The sequence below is a fragment of the Lagenorhynchus albirostris genome, chromosome 3 (assembly GCF_949774975.1).
Source record: "Lagenorhynchus albirostris chromosome 3, mLagAlb1.1, whole genome shotgun sequence".
In the NCBI taxonomy this organism is placed as follows: domain Eukaryota; kingdom Metazoa; phylum Chordata; class Mammalia; order Artiodactyla; family Delphinidae; genus Lagenorhynchus; species Lagenorhynchus albirostris.
Genome location: NC_083097.1, coordinates 110,516,436 through 110,534,861, shown reverse-complemented (window position 1 = coordinate 110,534,861; position 18,426 = coordinate 110,516,436). Strand labels below are relative to the sequence as shown.

Here is an 18,426-nt window from a genome sequence, read left to right as displayed (position 1 = left end):
ACTAAACTTTTGCAGCCTCAGTAGCAGGACCCTGCCCTTTGGTTCGGTGTTTGGGAAGCCTCCCAGCAATTCTCAGGAACAAAGTTGATGGAATCACAGCAAGTGGGCTGGTGCCCACTCTCTTCCCCCTCACGCACTCCCGCTTCCCCACTGCTGGCCGTCCTCTGGTCCGGCACTACTGCTTCTCCTCTTAGTGCGGGTGAGGGCAGGTGGGGAGCAGGCAGGGGCCTGAGCTTCCAGGCCGGAAAGTGGGGGATTGGAGTCTGTAAGGAGTCAGTGTCCTCCTTCTAGAAAGCATGACTCACTTGGTAGGGAACCTAGTTGTGTGAGGTTCCCACGAACACAAGAGTAAAAACTAAAGTTCTTAATGCCAGGAGGGCTTTAGCATTTATTCAAGTTTTCAAACATTACTCTTTCACTCTGGGGCCACCTGACAGGTGTGCCCATCAACCATAAAAAGTGTATGTGGATCCCTCTCCTTGGAATCCAACAGATTTTGCTTTCTCTAATAGGAGTAGAAGAGAGGACTGTAAATGTCAAAGAGCAGATCGTATGGCAACATCAACTGAACCAGGCATTGATGAGCAAATGTACCATTTGTCTAGCAAAGCTCTGGGTGGCTTTGTTAATTTAAATGACCTGATGCTGGGTCAGGTCTGAGATGAGGTTTTGTCCGAGAACTCAGGTGCAGGTGGAGGTGTTGACTTCCACCCAGCGTCTGAGCAGCCTTGATCGGCTCTGGTGCAGCAGCTGGGGAAGAAGGTGCATGGTCTGCCTGGCACGTGTGTTGGGCCAAGCAGGGCAGGAGGCCACGTGGAGCCTTAGATGTGCAGATCCTGTTGTGGGCCCAAAGTGGGTCCTGTACCTTCAACCCAGAACATTCCAAAGAAGCTGGGATGACAAATAGCACAGGCCAGGGCAAAAAGCAGAGGACCCTGAGCACGGACAGTTGGCCAACCTGACGCTAGGCCCTCTTTGGGGTCTGGGCCGATGAGGGGCTGCTAATGAATGAGTGGTGGGCCTGCCGTTGGTTCTGGGGTTGAGACTAGTGCATGAGGAGGGGAGCCAGCTGCAGCCCAGAGTGATGGTGTGGTGGGAGACTGGCCCAGCACGCCGAACCAAGGGCAGGCAGCAACTCACCGGCGCCCTCGTGGCCCATGACGGCGTCCACTGCAGTCCGCACGGCCAGTTCTCTAAGAGACTGAAGACACTCACGCAGGAGATGCAAAGGTGTTGGAGCACAGTCTCAGAGGAGACGGGCAGAGACGAAGACAGGATGAGAGTGTGTGGCTTGGAGCAGACAGAGCACCTCCTTAGAGCCGGGCCTTGGGAGAAAAGTCAGATCTGAAGAGAGGGCCTTCCAGGAAGGGGCACCTGGAAGCAGATCTGCAGGCCGCTTTCTGACAGGTAGTGGGAGTAGCCAGGAATCACACGCAGCTCAGGCCATGGCACAAACACCTCCCCAGGGGGCCTGAGTGTGGCAGTAGTGACCCATCTGCTCAGAAGTTACGGGCCCCAGGGGACAGCCAGCAGGGAGTCACCAGGTGGAGTGACTTTGAGTACAACTGTTTGTGTCTGTTTGGGGATTGTGAGGAGGCCGTATCGTGTGTGCTTAACAAGCGCCAGGGATTTTCAGAATTTTGTGGCTTGGTCAACACCATCAGTAAAAGTACATCGTATTAGTGAAAACATATCCTAAAGATAAACCCATTGGTTTTGGCATTTATTGTTAATCGAATTGTCCCAGAAATGGCAGCAGAAAGATTGTTAACGTTCATGCATTTACATCAAGTTAAACATCTGTTCCTCTTAAACTAAACTCCAGTAAAGTTATGGCGGCTCATAAATTAGACCAGGAAGTAAAATGCTTCTTGCTCTTTGCACAGCTTAGCGGTTTCAAAATAGACTTCCGAATGACACATTGCAGTGGAGGCCCATGTAACACAACCATGTTCAGCTGTGATGTTGGTGCCAGACGATTAAGCTGAGTTTTTGCTTTGGTGGTGAAGATCCCAGCTTTGCCTGCAGCAGTGACATTACTTGTCAGGCCATCTGGGGACAATGTGAGAACTGCTGGTGTTTGGGTGGGGCTCGGGGCAGAGCCTTCCCATGAGCGGACCCAACAGCCACCAAGAGGTTGTGGCCACATCCAATCTCTCCCCTGGACCCTTCTGGGGGTTCTCCCAGGTGAGGGTCTCTGGATCTGAGCCTAGGGGCTGGGCCACCCTGCCAGGTCGAGGAGGACTGGAGTTCAGAGGGTGTGGCTCGAGGGCATGGCTGGCTGCTGTGCGGCTCGGGAAGGGAGCTGCCCTTCCCCCACAAGTGGGCATCTCAGAGCACGACCCATCGGCCCCCCCACAGCACTTCCTTCCTTCCCATCCTCCGGCTCCTTAGCTCACACCCATGCCCAAGTGGGATGGCTTCTGCTAATGGCAGAGGAGTTCTTCATGATATCAAGTAACCCCTGTCCTGCAGTCCCCTCTATCATAAATTTGGGGTTTGCAGGGGACTTCTGAAGTGCAGGGCTGCCCTGGTGAGAGAAGAGCCAGCACCCTGGAGGCCGCTGGGGGCTGGGGTCTTCACAGGGGCCTCAGGATCCCCCTCACCCCGACCCCCCAATTCTGCCTGTGTATAAAGTTCTCCCTGGGAGCTCAGAGGGTCCCCAGGGTCAGCTCTGTGCTCAGTTACTGATTAGAGCCCTGGTATGGGACCAGGCCTTTGCCGAAGTTGTGCGGTGGCCAGATTCCCCCTCAGGCCTCCCCACCTGGGCTGCCGCTCCGAGCCTAGCCCCCCTACCCCCCGCCTGGCCTTTTCACAGGGCTGTCCAGGGTGTCCTGACCAGCGGTGGCAGGACCAGAGGACAGACCCTCTCCTCCTCCTCCTCTCCAGAGGCAGGTCCCGAAGAGCCGTGTGTGTCCCCACAGGGGCTCGGAGGAGACATCTTCCACGTGACCCCGTGTCCAGCAGGGCAGCATACCCTCTGTGGCTCACCACCGCCACCCCCCGCCTGGCCATGCGCAGCTCTGTGGGGCCCTGTCGCACGTTTTGGGGTGCCCCTACTAGCGAGGTAGGGCCCATGCCCCCGGCAGTGAGCACAGCTACACGTACACACACTCACTGCAGATGCCCCACCACACGTGCATCTCATGCCCCCCTCCAACCAGGAACTGATATGATGGGTGATGACACGGCCCCCAGCCCTCTCCGGAGTTCCAGACCTCAGTCACTGTGGCTCAGGGTGGCCGGGATTGTCCCCTCCTCAGGGCAGGGCTGTAGCGGCTCTCCACCAAGATCCCACCTTCATCCAGTCAGCAGGCATTTAATGAGCACCTTCTGCAGGCAGGCACGTGGGCCAGGTGCTGGCGTCACACCTGCAGCAAGGCAGGGCCCTGGCCTCCAGGGGCCCCCATCTGATGGGGTAGCCTGACACCAACAGTGCATGAATACCAGAGAGTGAAGCCTAGGGAAAGGGCAGCGACAGAGAAGACGGGGGGCAGGGGGATGTCGGAGAGGGTGGCAGGCAGAGACGGCCCCTCCGCAGTCTCCCGCACCACCTCCCTTCCTGGTGCCACGGGTCTCCAGGCTCCGCCGGAATCTGGGACCTGGGCCTGTCCGGGGCCTCAACCATATGGCCTGTCTCCCTGTCGGTTAGAATCTGAGCGTCCTGCTTCCTGGCTGTTGCCTCCCACCTTGCCCACCCTGTGCAACCCCCCTTTCCTCAATTCTGGAGCCACCAGCCCCTCCCACACCGGGGACCGGAAGCTTTGCCTGCCACAGAGTGAAGACCGCCCCTTTGAGGCCCAGGCTGGCAGGGGCGCGTGTGGCTGATAGAATATTCTCAGTGTCTCTCTTACTTCCCTTTGTTTTGCAATAGAAAGCGTGCCTGTGATAGACGTTTAATTCCAGAAGCTGCTACCTGCTTCCTATCTCTCTTTGCTCAAAAAGTTAAATGCGGATGTGCCTGTGCTCCTGCTCTAATAATCTCCCTCGGAGTGGAAGGACTGTGGCTGGAATGGGAGAACATTAGAATCTTCAAAGAGGGACAGTTATTGAGGGAACTAGATTAATGAGGTGTCATAACAACTTAGCCAGATCTGCGGCCGACCTTTCTCGTGGAGAACGGGCTTGATAAATGTAGTTCATTACCAAGTTCTGACATGAAAATAGGATCACACTCTGGGCTCCTCAGCGGGCTGATCAATATTTTATCTGCCAAAACAGGCCCGGTCTGTGAGCAGGAGGGGCCCCGCGCACACACATGCTGGCAGGAAGCCCGAGGCCAGCGCTGCGGCCCAGGGGGCACCCCAGCCAGCGGAGGGTGGCTGGGCCCTTCCAAGGGCCTGTTGGGGATTCTCATCACTGCCAGGCTGGCCGGGACACAAGCCTCCCTCCGTGAAAGGCCCTAGAGCAGAAATGTTCGTGGGGAGGGGAAGGGAGTGAAGAAGTCTTCACTGATTTTGTGGCCACCTGTGCCAGGCGCTGAGCATCAGTGAAGGGGACAAAGACAGATGCACCAGGCCCCGGCTCACACAGGGCCTTGAGCCCATCTCATGCAGAGAAGCCCTCGGGGCTGGCTGACCACTCAGACATGGCAAAGTCTGTTTATATTTAGTTTTACGTAAAAGGACCCTGTAAGGTGGTCAAGGGCTGTTATTGCCCCCATTCTAAGGTAGGAAGTGGATGCAAGAAGGGCAGGGGTGGATGCCTTTCCAGGGGTCCCACAGCTGCTCAAAAACAGAACCAGACGTTCTCCTGCCTCCCCGTCTAGTGCTCCTTCCAGCCTTGCAACGACTGTCATTAGTGGAGTTGGTGTCAGGTGTGGCAGCCTGTGATGAAGGCTGTCTCTACCTGAGGACCCCAGCTAAGGTTGTTACACGGTGGTCCTGTCACCCTAGCTTCTTGAGGAGAGAGTCTGCCTAGAGCCGCAGGACTCAACCACATTCACAAGCATTTAACACTGTCACACTGTGCGTGTGACTATCCAGGCCAGCCCCACCAGCTTGGAACTTGCAGTCCCACAGAGGGATGTAGCCGACGCTGATAACACCCCATCCAGATTCCCGCAGTCAACCCAGAGGTTCCGTGCAGCTTCGGGTGATCAGTCCCCGTGACACCTGTAAATAGCTTCCAACCTCATCTTCAGCCTGAGGGCACTTTCTGGCCTCAAGCATGAACTGAGTCCACAAGTGCTGGATTGGGGTGGGGGTAATGCCCCCAGGAGCAGCCCTCAGCCCAGGAGGGCCGGAAGTTGGTAGAAGAGCACCCTGCCCCCGGCACCTCGGTGGAGCAGCTCCGAGGTGTACTCAACACCGTCTCTGCAAGGTCCTGTGGACTGAGCCCCGGTTGCCACTGTCTTCCCCTGTCCCCAGTCTCACTTCCTCCTTCCTCCCTGCACTTCTTGGGATCATCTCCAAATGTACTGCTCACCCTCTATCCTAGTTGCAGGGGCTGCTAAGCAGGAGGCCAAACTAAGACAGAGGACAGGCCTCACACACACACAAAAACAGACCATATGTACAGGGCAGAGAGTAAGAAGATGGATGGACGACAGTGGTTCTGTATGTGCGCAGGAGGGGGCTGAGCTGGGCCCCAGAGAAAGGGGAAAGAAGAGGAGAGGAGAAAGCACGCAAGAAGGTACCCAGCAGGCCAGCATCGGCTGCAGTCAGGCACAGTGAGTTTATGGGCCTGGAGGGGTCTTCCCTGGGACTCTCCAAGCCTCACTAAAAGGCTTTGACCTAGCCTAGGTCACAAAGAGATCCCCAAATCCCCATATTATAATGACACAAATTTTTCTTTTCCTTGAAAACACCAAGACACAGAGGAAACACTTAAATGACTTTCCAAGCATGTACAAATTATGTTAGTCTGCCTACTCATGAAGCAGGTGCCCTAATGTCCCAGCTGGGCAGCTCCAGGTGAGCTCATTCAAGTCACAGACCTCAATATCATATACAAACGTCCTCCTCTCCAGAGTCCTCTCTGGAAGTCCCTCCCACCCACCCACCCTGGATCAATAGTAAGGAAGTTGACCGTACTGCAGGCTAGGCTACGGAGGCCCAGGCTCAGGGCTCCCAGGACAGGCTGGGCACGGCCATTCTCACCAATCACGGTCAGCCCCCGCGGGGGCACCCGGGAGGGGTGTTGTGGTCCCCAAGCCTCTGCTGTATCCCCTCCAGACACCTGCCCTCCAAAGGGGCAGGGTCCGTCCCTGGGACCCAGGCCCACCCCAGACATGTGGGGCACAGAGAATTATGAAGCAGGGGGTGCTAGTTTAGATTGGGTGATGTTTCTGCAGTGGCCAATATACAGTGAAGAGTAAGCCGGGCAGAGGTTTGGGTAAAGAACATTGGAGGAATATCCCATTGTATATAGGTACCACATCTTCTTTATCCATTCGTCTGTCAATGGGCATTTAGGTTGCTTCCATGTCCTGGCTATTGTAAATAGTGCTGCAGTGAACATTGGGGTGCATGTGTCTTTTTGAATTACGATTTTCTCTGGGTATATGCCCAGTAATGGGATTGCTGGGTCATATGGTAATTCTATATTTCATTTTTTAAGGAACCTCCATACTGTCCTCCGTAGTGGCTGTACCAATTTACATTCCCACCAACAGTGCAAGAGGGTTCCCTTTTCTCCACACCCTCTCCAGCATTTATTGTTTGTAGATTTTCTGAGACATGGATGGATCTAGAGACAGTCATACAGAGTGAAGTAAGTCAGAAAGAGAAAACAAATATCGTATATTAACACATATATGGGGAACCTAGAAAAATGGGGTTTTTTTTGGTGAACTGGTTTGCAAGGCAGAAATAGTGACACAGATGTAGAGAACAAACTTATGGACACAAAGAGGGGAAAGCGGTGTGGGGGTGGGGGTGGGATGAATCGAGAGATGGGGATTGACATGTATACACTGATGTGCATAAAATAGATAACTAACAAAAACCTGCTATATAAAGAAAAATAAAAGAACACTGGAGGGAGCAGTAAACACCAACCCCAAGCAGCACATTCGTGTGGCAGGTGCTATTAAGATTGTTTCTCCCTCCACACCCCTACCTCCTCAAGTCCCCAGTGGACTTGCTGGGTGGGCGGGCAGCGGTGACCCGCATGATACTGAGAAAGACCCAACCCTTGGGTATTGAAGCTCTTGCCCAAATTGAGTAAGGGAAGAGGAAGATCTGAAAACAGGGGCTCTGTGGGCCGGGCCTCAGGCCCCGTGCGACACACAAGGCCAGCCAGGGCTCCACTAGTTTAAACAGCTCACAGTCAGGGTCACCTGTGCAGAGGGCCTGGCTTCACCTCTGGCCAGCCTCTGGGAAGGGGATTATGGGTAACTTATTTTCTTTCTTTATACTTATCTGCACTTTCCAAGTGTTTTGTTGTTGTTGTTGTTTTGATGGACGTGTGTTTCTTTTACAATAAGACAAAGGTTTAAAACTGGCAGCAGGGTGGGAACCTTTACAGACGCCCACGCTCCACCTTGGTGAGCTGTTCCGTCTGACCCCACAGTGTGACCGGGGGGGTTGTGAATGAAAAAACTAAACCTGGGATTTGGTAAACTCATCCTGGAAACCAAAAGGGAAGACTTTTGAGAGGGCAGTCCTTGCTGGAGATGAAGCATCAGAAGTCTTGAAAGAGGTTGAATTTTGGAATCTAAAGTGACACCATTAGGGTGTCTTTCTTCTGGTGCTCGTGGTCGCCCAGAGCTATAGGGATATTAGAGGAGCTCAGGAACATTGGGCCAATTATTTAATTATTCCAGGTTGAAACTCATGTAAAGTGCAAGTGCTCCTGGGCTAAAGAAATATTTCAAATCGTCTTCCAGGAGCAGCTCAGTTTATCCCAGGACCCCCACGCCCAGCAGCATCCAGGCACAGTGAGGCCCTCAGTAAAGGAAAGAAGCCACGGGAAGTTTGGCAAAGTGTGATCTGCCGGTCTTGGCATCTGACGCCAGCTCCACACTTCCCTCCAGCCTTGTCTGTGCCCCCATCCCCGCCTCACTCCGGCTCAGCCACACCAGCTTCCTCTGTGCCGCCAGCTCCTGCACCTGCAGTCCCTGTGACCTGGCATTCCCTTCCCTCTGCGTCCTTTGCCCACAGATCCCTCATCCTGCAGGTCCCGTCCTTAGGGAGACTTCCTTCACCCCGGCCTCGTTAGCTCTCCCTCCACGGGCACCCTTGATGCCCAGGATGGGAAGCTCCATCGTATCCTCAAAGTGCTGCCCAGTATTGGGCACAGAGTTTATGAGTAAATGCTGGTAAAAGGATGGGAGGGCATGGCTGGCACGAGCCCTAGCAGGAGGCCAGACCAGGAGCTCAGGGAGCTGGCCCTGGAGACTGGGCGCAACCACCTCTTTCCCCCAAGTTGATTTCTAGACATGTACATACCTTCCTGACCAGGATTCATGTGCTGGGCAGCTGCCAGGGTGGAGAAGCCACTGTGAACTGACAGTGAACTGTAGGGATGTGATAAGAGGGGAAGAGCCTGGGGAGCCCACCTGACAGAACCCACCTTGAAGGTTTCCCTGGCCTGCCAGAGTGGGAGGTGCTGTCTAGCTTCGGACCCCTGGCCTAGGGCAGCAGGCAGCTCAGGGGAGATCTGTGCCCCACCAGGGTCTGTGAAGAAGATTGGAGGGTTGGGAGGACCTGCAAGGATGAAACATCTCTCCCCATCTGACCTGGCTTGGCCCATCCTTCAGGTGGCCCTGCTGTAGTGTGTTTTTCTGGAGGCTAACTGTGCGCTAGCATTTCTGAGTCAAGCCTCCTATCAGCCCCATAGCCATCCGCTGTGTGCACTAGCTTCCCAGCATCTGGGCATGAATGCCTGTCCCCAGGAAAGCCCGACAGGCCCTCCAGTGCAGGTCCCTGCAGATCCCCCCACAGAGACTTCCACTGCCGTCTCCACCAAAGCTTCTCTCTCCACTCAGATACCGCATCCAGCTTCTATTCATTTGCCAGGACTAGTTTCACCCTCTTGGAGGCTGGAGGCCAGGATTTGAGCAAAGCTCTTCCTCTACTTTCCCCAGACTGACCTTTGTCCAGGCTCAGGAAGCAGAGCCCAGCAGGCCGCCACGTATTCCCCTGGGCGTGAGTGTGTGGTCATGGGACACGGCCACAGTTCTCAACGCCGTACAGACTTGAGAATCGGGTTTGCCAACCAGGGGCCCTACGAGCTCCCAGGAATGGATACCCTACAAGGCCAAAGAGGGGTGGGTGAGTTGTTCTTGTCAGAGCATAGAAACCCCCAGAGAGCAAATAGATTTGATTATATTGAACGCAGCAATTGATTTTTTTCTAAATAAACATGCAGGAGGAGAGTAACAGGTATCTGTTTCTGACAAGAATCAATTGACCCAAATTGGAAGAAAATCTAGAAACACAAACAAGCACAAGAAAGTGATTGGACCATCCAGGCTTGTCTAGGGAGGCAGGGAGAGAAACAGACAGACTTCCCCACCAGCACTCTCCCCACCAGGCAGCTCCCCTGTTTGTTGCTCTTCGGCAAATGTGGTTCCAGTAATGACAAGGGGGAGAGTAGCTATCATTTTATGAGCCCTTACTTGGTGCAAAACCACTGCTGTGCCTTTTATGTGCGTATCTTATTTAACCCTCCTAATAGCCCTGTGTGGGAGGCACTGCTCTCCCCACTTCACAGATGAAATCACGGAGGCACCTTGTGCAAGGTACACACACAGACAGCCACAGAGCTGGGACTCAAACCCGGTGGACTCCAGATCCAGTGCGCTCCAGCACCCCTGAGCTATGACCTGGTGCCCTAAACTGGCCTTAGAATTAAGGGGACGAGCCCCAGGCCCCAGACACTCCCTTCCCAGCAGGGCACTGGCTTCACCCTGGACTGGATGAGGAGGAGTGCACACGCATGCTCCAGGGCTCAGCAAAGCCAGGTGCTGGAGTACATATTCCATCCCGGGAGGTGGGGAAGTGGGGCCAGAGAGGCTCTCCCGTTCGCTAACAGCCAGCAGCCTCCACTCACGGTGCAGCCCTGTGCGGGGAGCATCCTCACGGCCTGTTGCCAGCGAGATAAACTATGTCATGTCACAGTGCGTCACAGGCCTCATTTGCCAAAACACTGTGTGGTTCGGATGCTGTGGACCAAGCATGGCCATGATAAAAGGCCTAAGAGCAACGGGCCGTGCGCTTTGGTTTTAATTTTGTAAAAGCTGCCTTTTGTGTCTTGGTCGTAGGCTTGTGTACTCATGTTCGTTTTGAAGTAATCCAGCCCTGGGAGTGTACCTAATTAACTTGAGCAGGGCTTATTAGTCCTGTTAACTGGAACTCGCTAATCTATGAGACCAAGGATTCCAAAGCAGCCTTTAAGGTAGGATTAAGGCAAAGATGAGCTATTACAAAATGGAATCGGGGCGGCTCTCCTAAAGCCGCTGTGGGGCTGTGCTGGGACTTCCCCTGGACGAATCTCCCCATTCCGTCTGGCAAACACTCTGTGTCTGGCTGTAGTAGGTGCTCAATAAACATTTGCGAGATGAACAAACAGGCTCCTTCCAGCATTTGCATCATGTGTAGCATGTATCCACTGCTCCATAAATATTTATGGGATGGACTGGTGGACAGACGGACGAATAGGTCTCATGCACTCCGGTAACACCCTGCACTGCACATAGTGAATGCCCAGTAACTGCCGATGGGTGGGGTGGACGGGGGTCTTCTCGAGACCGGGGGAGGAGTCTGGCTGCAATAACCCCATCTTCTCTTCCAGGTAACCCATGCACCATGGCCGACTACGCCCGCCTGAAGAAGGCCCTCCTGGCGCTGCAGACCCGCCTGCAGCCGCTCCATGAAGGGGACAGCAGACAAGACCCTGCTTCCCAGAAGCGGCTCCTGGTGGAATCTCTGTTTAAGGACTTGGATGTAGACGGGGACGGCCACCTCAGCCGCTCTGAACTGGCCCAGGTGGGTACGGCATTCGGTGAAATTGCATCACGGAGGAATCCAGTTTTCCATTCCGCGTGTGAAGGAAGAGAACTGGGAGATCCACGTGGGGAGAGTCATTTGTAACCGTCTCTGTAATGGGGTGCCAAGGAGGCCTTGCTCCTGCAAGAGAAAGACATCTCCCGGGAGTCGGAGAGCTTGTGTTTAACGCCTCTTGAGAATATCTGACAAACAGAACGATGTCAGTGTCTCCTTCCCACCAGCCACCGTCAGCAAATATTTACAAACAAGCTCTGAGGCACTCTCAGCTAGCTGGTGAAACATACACTGCACACTGGCTGGGCTCTGAGGTTTTCATTAGGAAGTAAGTCTTTTCTTCCTGAGTCCTTTGCTTTCCTCAGCAGAGAGGTTCAAAGGAAGCAGGTTTGGTTCCCACCAAACACTTCTGGAGCTGTGACCTGGGTGTCCCCACGTCCTCTCCGCTAGGACCTCGCCCTTTGCGGTATCCAGGAATCGGTAGCCCGCACCCCAGCCTGCTGGCTTGCGGGAAGCCCTGTGGCCACCCCCAAACACTGCTCTTCCCTTTGAGAAAACACTTGGATGGGGCCTCCCTCCCAGACACAGCACACGTGTCCCTCTGTCCAGCTACAAGGTGGTACAAGGGCCTGGAGCATCTGCAGCAAAAAGAAGCGAGGAAGGAGCAACCTAGGGCACCAGGCAGGCCAGCTGCAGCGTGGGCCTGTTGGGTGCTGGTGGCAGAAAGGCAGGCTGGGTGGCCCCGAGGGCCTGAGTTCCTGCTCCTACTCTGCTTGTTTGTCTCTGAGGGCCTGGGGCCCTGGAGCCACACCGGGGGCAAAGATATGGAGGGAGGACGAGGTCAGCCTCCCCAGGAAGGGTGGGAGGGCCTAGCAGCTCTGCCCCAGAGACCACGGAGTGCCCCCCACCAGAGGACAGGTAATAGGATGAGTCCCCACCTTTGATGCTACTTTAAAGAAATCCTTCACAAGGCACAGCAATGGCCTCATCAAAGCTGTGACCAGGTCACCAGGAAGGACCAGGCTAGGGAGGGTCCTGACATTTACGGAGCACCCACTGTGGGCTCGGCACTAAGCAAGGCCCTTGACTTGTGATGTGCCCAATACAGATGTGTTCCTCACTCAGAGGTAGAATAGCTACGAACGCAGACTTCACGGTCAGACTGCCTGAGTTCAGGTCCAGCTCCAGCATTTACAGGGACCTAGTGGGTCTAGGCAGACAGCTTCGCCTCTCTGCGCCTCGTTCCTTGTCTGTGACTGTCGCAGGGTCCTCAGGAGGGTTAGATGAGCTAAGACGTGAAGTTCTCAGCCTAGTGCCCAGCACGCGGCACATTCTCAGTGACAGCCGTCAGCATCACTTCGTCATCGTCACCTTTATTGTTGTTACTATTTCCTCCTTAAACCTTTCAGCCACCCTTCGCTGTGTGGTAGGTGCTAGTGTTATCCTCCCTTCCCGAGTATTTTTAGATGAGGAAGCAGCTCCAGGAAATCAGGAGACTTGCATGCAGAGTGTGTACTACCTAGAACATGGTGAACTAAGACAAAACCCGGGGGCCGGGGGGGCGAGGGGGTGGTGAGTGGACCTGCTCTCCTCACGGTACAGGGGGCTCCCTGGGGGGAGGGCTCCCACCACAGGCTCCACCTGATCCTCTCCAAGTCTGTGGGGATGACAGGTGCCCATAAAATCTGAGTACAGAGCAGTTATCCAGACGCTTCCCCACGCAGGGTCCCCTTCTCAAGTCCAGCCAGTCCAGAGCCTGCTTCCAGGGAGTGTGTGGGGAAACACAGATCCTAAGGCGTTTGCAGACCTGCCCCTGCTCACCCACACCTGGCAGCATGTGCAAGTCCATCCACGGCCCGCACCCCGGGAGGCCTCCCAGGCACATGCCAGCCTGCATGTCGCCACTTCCAGCAACACTCAGCCCCCAGCTATGGCTAAGAGCCCAAGGGGCGGGGCCAGGGACCCACAGGTGACCCACGCCGCTCTGGGGAGAGCCCAGGTCCTGTTAGTTACGGTTACCCGTAAGAAGAGCCATCTGGCGATTCGATTCCCCGCAATACAGGCTGTGCGGGGAGCCCGGAGGGCAGGCGTTTTCTCCTTATTTAACAGAGGTGGCTGTGGGCTCTTGGTGCCCCAGGCCCACGTGGCTCCCGGTAGCTGCCAGGTAAACAGAACCTTCCTGGGCGCATTGCTCTAACCCAGCAGAGACATGCCCCGAGGCACCTGAAGCCATTAACAAGCATGGTAATTGGACTATGATTTCCTCTTTAAAATTTAATGTGTTTAAAGTACATTTCATAAATCTGCAGCGCAGGGGCCAGCTAAAATGGGCCTTGCCTTGACACTGAATCAGAGGCGTCAGGGAAAAACTTGTCAGTCCTATGAAAAGTTAATCAACTTCCAATACAGAAATAGAAAAAAGGGAAATTTCCATCTTTGGAAGATTGATTTCGGGCGTTACGGTTGATCGCCCTTTTATCGAACACTCTTACTTGCTGGGTGAAGGGTCATTTTTTTAACATTATCACATTAAATTGCATTTAACATAGCAGGCCCAGCTGAGACTGTTAAATAAAGAGGAAAGGCCTCTGTTCCCCTCTCCCCACAAAAATAAAATCATTTTCTTTCTTCTGAGATTTCCTTCAGAGCATTTTCCTTGCAAGACTCTAGTTCCAGACACACATGCCAAAAGGTGACTGGTCATGCTGGGGAGACCTCTGCCCTGTGGCCCAGGCCACATCCAGAGAGGAGTTCACAGGGGCTCCCCCGTGGTCCCCGTGACAGAATCCTAAGGGTAGTGGTTTGTGTTCCTGGCAAGACAGGGCAGGCAGAGACGGGGGCCCAAGCCTAGGTCAGTAGAACGACGGTTTCCCCTTCCCGGGGGGAGTGCTGTGGCTAGGATGTGCTGCCCTGAGATTGGAGTGGGCTGGTGGAGGCGGGGAGGGGAACACTGATGGAGCAGTGACCTTCCAGCTCTACATAGCTGGGAGCCACTGAGTTCGGCCACTGTTTGCTGGGCTTATTTGATCAGGCCCCTTCTCTTCCCTGTTTCCCCATCTACAACGTGAAGGGGTAGATCAGGTGACCACAGGATCCTTCCCACCTCAGACTGTCTGGGGTCTGTTTGCCCAGGCAGGGAGAAGACAGACCTGAATGCTAATCCCAAGTCGGCCCCAATCACTGGGTGACCTTGGGAAAGTCCCTTCCCTCTCTGAGCCTCAGTTGTGTCATCTATAAAATGAGAGAATCAAACGAGACAATACCAAAGAGATTTTGATGCTCCTCATGGCCCACCCAGCTGTTGCTGGAGTCCCCACACGAACGAACACACACACACACACACACACACACACACACACACACACACACACACACACACACACACACACACACACACACACACACACACACACACACACACACACACACACACACACACACACACACACACACACGCTGGTGAGCACAGCCCCACCCACTTGGCCTGAGCCATTTTCCAGCAGTGCCCACAGCTCTGAGCTCACTCCCGGTTCTAGCCTTGCTCCCTTTCTCACCCGCAGCACATGCTGAAGGAGCAGGGCCTGGAAGAGGACTTCCTGGGGTGCTCACCAGGCGACCTCCTCCGATTTGATGACGACAACAAAGACGGCCTCCTGACCCTCCATGAGTTCTACACAGCCTTCCGTAAGTCAGGCCCCAGTCGGGGCTCGCAGTGGGCAAACAGACATTCCTGCACCAAAATGGTGTCAGGGGCCTGGAGTCTGTCCTTGGTTGTTTCCAAGATTGGCTTCTTCTATAGGTGAAAGCAGTTGAATTTGTTTTGCAACAAGCCTGAGCTTTAAGGGAAGAGTAAGGACGGTAGGGGTCGGGGTGTGGGGGGGGACTCGCTCTGCTCCTTTTGGATAAAGTTGCTTCGCGCTGTTGCTATTGTTTGAGGGACCCGGGACTGCGACGTGAGCACGGTTAGGAGGGCACTGCCTCACATCGCTAGGGGATTCTGTGACTGCACATGGGGGGAGCAGATGTTAGGGTTCTCCCCAGGCAGTGGCCTGGCCCCATCAGGGAACCCTACCTGGGGGTAAACCCTGCAGGAGGGTGCTGGAGGCTTGGCCAGGCAGGAGAGGGAACAGTCACTGTGGAGGATGAGGAAGAGCAAGGGTCCTGGTTGATGAGAGGCAGGGGAATCCCTGGAGAAGAGACAGGGGGTGCGCTACCTGAAAACGGAGGAGGTGCCCGGAGTGGACCCTCTGCGGGGTTGCTAGTACATATGGCAAGTGGGTAGGGCAGCTGAAGGACACAGGTCTTCTCCTTGAGGTGCTGCCCCAAGACATGACCTCACGCCAGCCGTAGCTGGGGCTGGAACAGGGCTTCCAAGAGATGCGAGATGCAAGAAGGAGCCCCAGGTAACTGCAGACAAGCTCACTAGGAGAGGAGAGGGAAGGGTGATGCGGGGGCCCTAACCCGAGACAAGAGGGGACATTCTTGGCCCCAAAGAGTTGAAGTCCCTGTACGACAGACAGCATTCAGGCTCTGCTTAAAGCAGGTAATGTGTGTGCCCTGTGGGAGGCGCCCTTGGACGTGACCTGCAAGCTCACGGCTCCTAACTGCAGGCCCTGGAACTGGGGGAGCAGGGATGAGATCCCCAGGGTGCCCTGAGTACCCTGAGCCCCAGGTCCTGGCATCCTCGGCCCCGGCCCCAGCCTGTACCTGGAGTTCCATTTTCCAGGAAGGTATTCCTGCTCCGTGGACATCTCTGTGTGCTATTCCAAACATTCACAAGGCCTGAAAATCCTTGTGATCTGTTGGCAGGAAGAGCTCTTGTGGCAGATAGAAGAGGTACTCATGTGACCTAAGAGGAGAAAAATGAGTGTGATTCTTCCCTGTGGGAAATGTCCCTGAGCTTGTTGCAGGCGGTGCCTTCCCAGTCCACGACGTCCCTGTTACCAAGGCCCAGAGTCCAACCCCCAGTTCCCGGGCTCTGCTTGATACACGGTGACTAGGTGTGGCTCCCCAACCTCCTCCTTCCTGCCCACGGCTAAAACCCATATCTGCATCTGGTGGTTCATAATAAGGTGTGAATGGCTGTAGGCTCAATCTGCTGTGGGAGGGGTTTGCTTTGTGGATTGAGGAGCTTATTCCATGAAATAAATCTCTAAATTTTAGAATGTATGGAAGTATCAGCAACTCCAGAGACCTAGCTCGTGAGACGATTCTTAGATTTTTTCAGGACTTTTGCAAGGCAAACAGTGAAATGGTTGGTAGCTTTAAATCGGCCATAGTAGGAGTGTTTACAACACAGAAATCTACACCTACACAGATGCTGCAAAAGGGCGAGGGTGCTCTTTCCCCTCTGGAGAGCCCATTGTTAGGCGCTGACCTGCACACGCTGGACGAGACCCTCCCTCCCCTCCTGTCCTCAGCATCCACCTCCCGCAAGCTTCTCTCCATCCAGCTTCCCCTCTTGATGATGCTATTCCCACAGGACGTGAACAGAAAGAGAGTAGATGTCGGGGCAGATGGCAGGGTGAGCCGCCCTCCACGTCAGGGAAGCAGCAGCATGCTCTCTGGGGGCAGCTCTGAGACAGTGCCTCGTGCGCTCAAGCCCCTCTGAAAAAGGAACTGTAACGAAAAAGATCAGTGCCTTTTAAGAGCTGGGGGCCAAGGCTGGACTTCAAGGACTTGGGGGATACACTGAGCATCGCACTCAGATGTCCCACGATGGCATCGTTAGGCAGAGAAGGGCACTGCTTAGGCACCGTCCTGGTACCCGGTGCCCCAGAAGCCTCTAGCGCATGAGCCCGCTCCATGGGAATTGGTCTGGGACAAAATAGGAGCTAAGGGCTCTACTTTCAAGGAAATGGCAGCATCCCCGTTACCCCTGATGAAAGAGAAGCCCTCCCTGGCCTCCCTAGTGAAGGTCATTATGAGCGGAGCTGCCTGTGGAAAAGGAGGGAAGTCCTTGCTTCACCTCCAGCCATATGTCCCATGCACAGCAATGTGCTGTCTGTTTCCCTCATTCCTGGATTATTATTTGAAAAGCTTTATAATCACCGTTTTTAAAGCAAATTAGATTCTGCTGTCGCCTTGGACTTGTTTTGAACCGGGCAGCCAAACCATTCATCACAGCCCAACCCAAATAACAGATATGCAATAAAACGTAAACTCGCAGCCGTTAAGGAAGCTGCAGCACGAGTTGACCCTGCCACAGAGGCCTCACAGTCAGCCACTCGGAGCACACAGGATCAATGGTCTTTCAAAGTCACAAGAACTCTAAATTCCCGTTGCTCTGGGAATGGATTTATGGTTCAGTGAATGTTAACTAGGAAATTGAAATGAGACATATAGGTACAACTTTTTAACCAGAAATCAATAGGCATTAAAGAAATCTCCCGAAAACTCGGAAAGTAATATCTGAAACATTTCAGCAGCAACATCTTGGGTTTAATTTTCAAAACTGCCGCTGACAGTCTGGCAAAAGTTGAGGCTTTAAACTTGTATTTTTTAGTCTCTATTTTGCCAGGATCCTTGAGTACCAGGCAGGGCAGGGTCTGTCGGGTGACTCCTGGCACAGACTCAGCCGCTCTATTAAGGGATGGGTCTAGGGGAGTTTTCCCTGGAGAAGTGGGTTGTATTTATGAGTTTTTGGTGTTGCGGGTAGATCTCCTAAATGGCGTCTTCTCGTGCAGTTGGCGTAGCCCAGGCTGGGCCAGTGTTTGCCATTGTCTACGGATGGCTGAGGGCAATGCCAGGGACCCTAGGGCTGCTGGCTGCCGCACTCAGTTGAACGGGTTCATGATGGGGCTGCACCTTCCTCCTGGCTTTGCAGAACAGGTGACCCTCCCCCGAGGAGGGCAGAGGACAGATCCCTTAGCCGTGGAAGTCAGGTCAGCCTCTTTCTGTCAGAAGGTGGGAAGGCTGCAAATCACCCATGTCTGTACAGTGATGGCAGTGGAATAGGAGGGTGGCCTCCCTCTCTTCCTCTGTTTATCATCCAAACATTCTCTTCAGGTTGCTTTTGGCTTTCCAAATCACAGGCTGATCTCGGAACTAAAGACACAGTGTCCCCTCCGCACGTGTCCCCCACCCTTCCTCCCCACTCCTCCCTCCCCATCCCTAACAAGCCCCAGAACCTCCCGTCCCTGCTATGAGACAGAGACCCAGGCCCCAGGATTGCTGGTGAGCATGGTGCATGCCAGCCTGTCTGTTCATCTCGATAAATAAATCTAAAAGTTGCTCGCTTAAAAATCTTTCTCATAATGCATGTTTTTGCACTTTTCTGAGTGCCTGGGTTGGGAGCATGGGAAAAACATGTTACTTTAAACGAGGATTTTTCTCTCACTTTGAATTCATTACAAGTTCCTTCTGCTTTTTAGAAAAATACTTGTCCTTTTCCTATGAGAGCAATGTGCTGCATGCCAAGGAAGGGTTTGCGCAGCTCACGGTGCAGGATAAAGGGCTTCCCGTGTTAACATCTGGG

At 54.1% G+C, this 18,426-nt stretch overlaps 1 protein-coding gene across 1 annotated transcript in view; it reads left to right on the top strand.

Moving 5' to 3' along the window:
* Window positions 1-18,426, top strand: part of FSTL4 (follistatin like 4) — a 441,369-nt gene that overhangs the window by 281,395 nt on the left and 141,548 nt on the right. Inside the window, exons 5-6 of the mRNA XM_060146246.1 lie at window positions 10,741-10,934; window positions 14,510-14,633. Coding sequence (XP_060002229.1) covers window positions 10,741-10,934; window positions 14,510-14,633 — 318 coding nt within the window. The remainder of the gene's footprint in view (window positions 1-10,740; window positions 10,935-14,509; window positions 14,634-18,426) is intronic.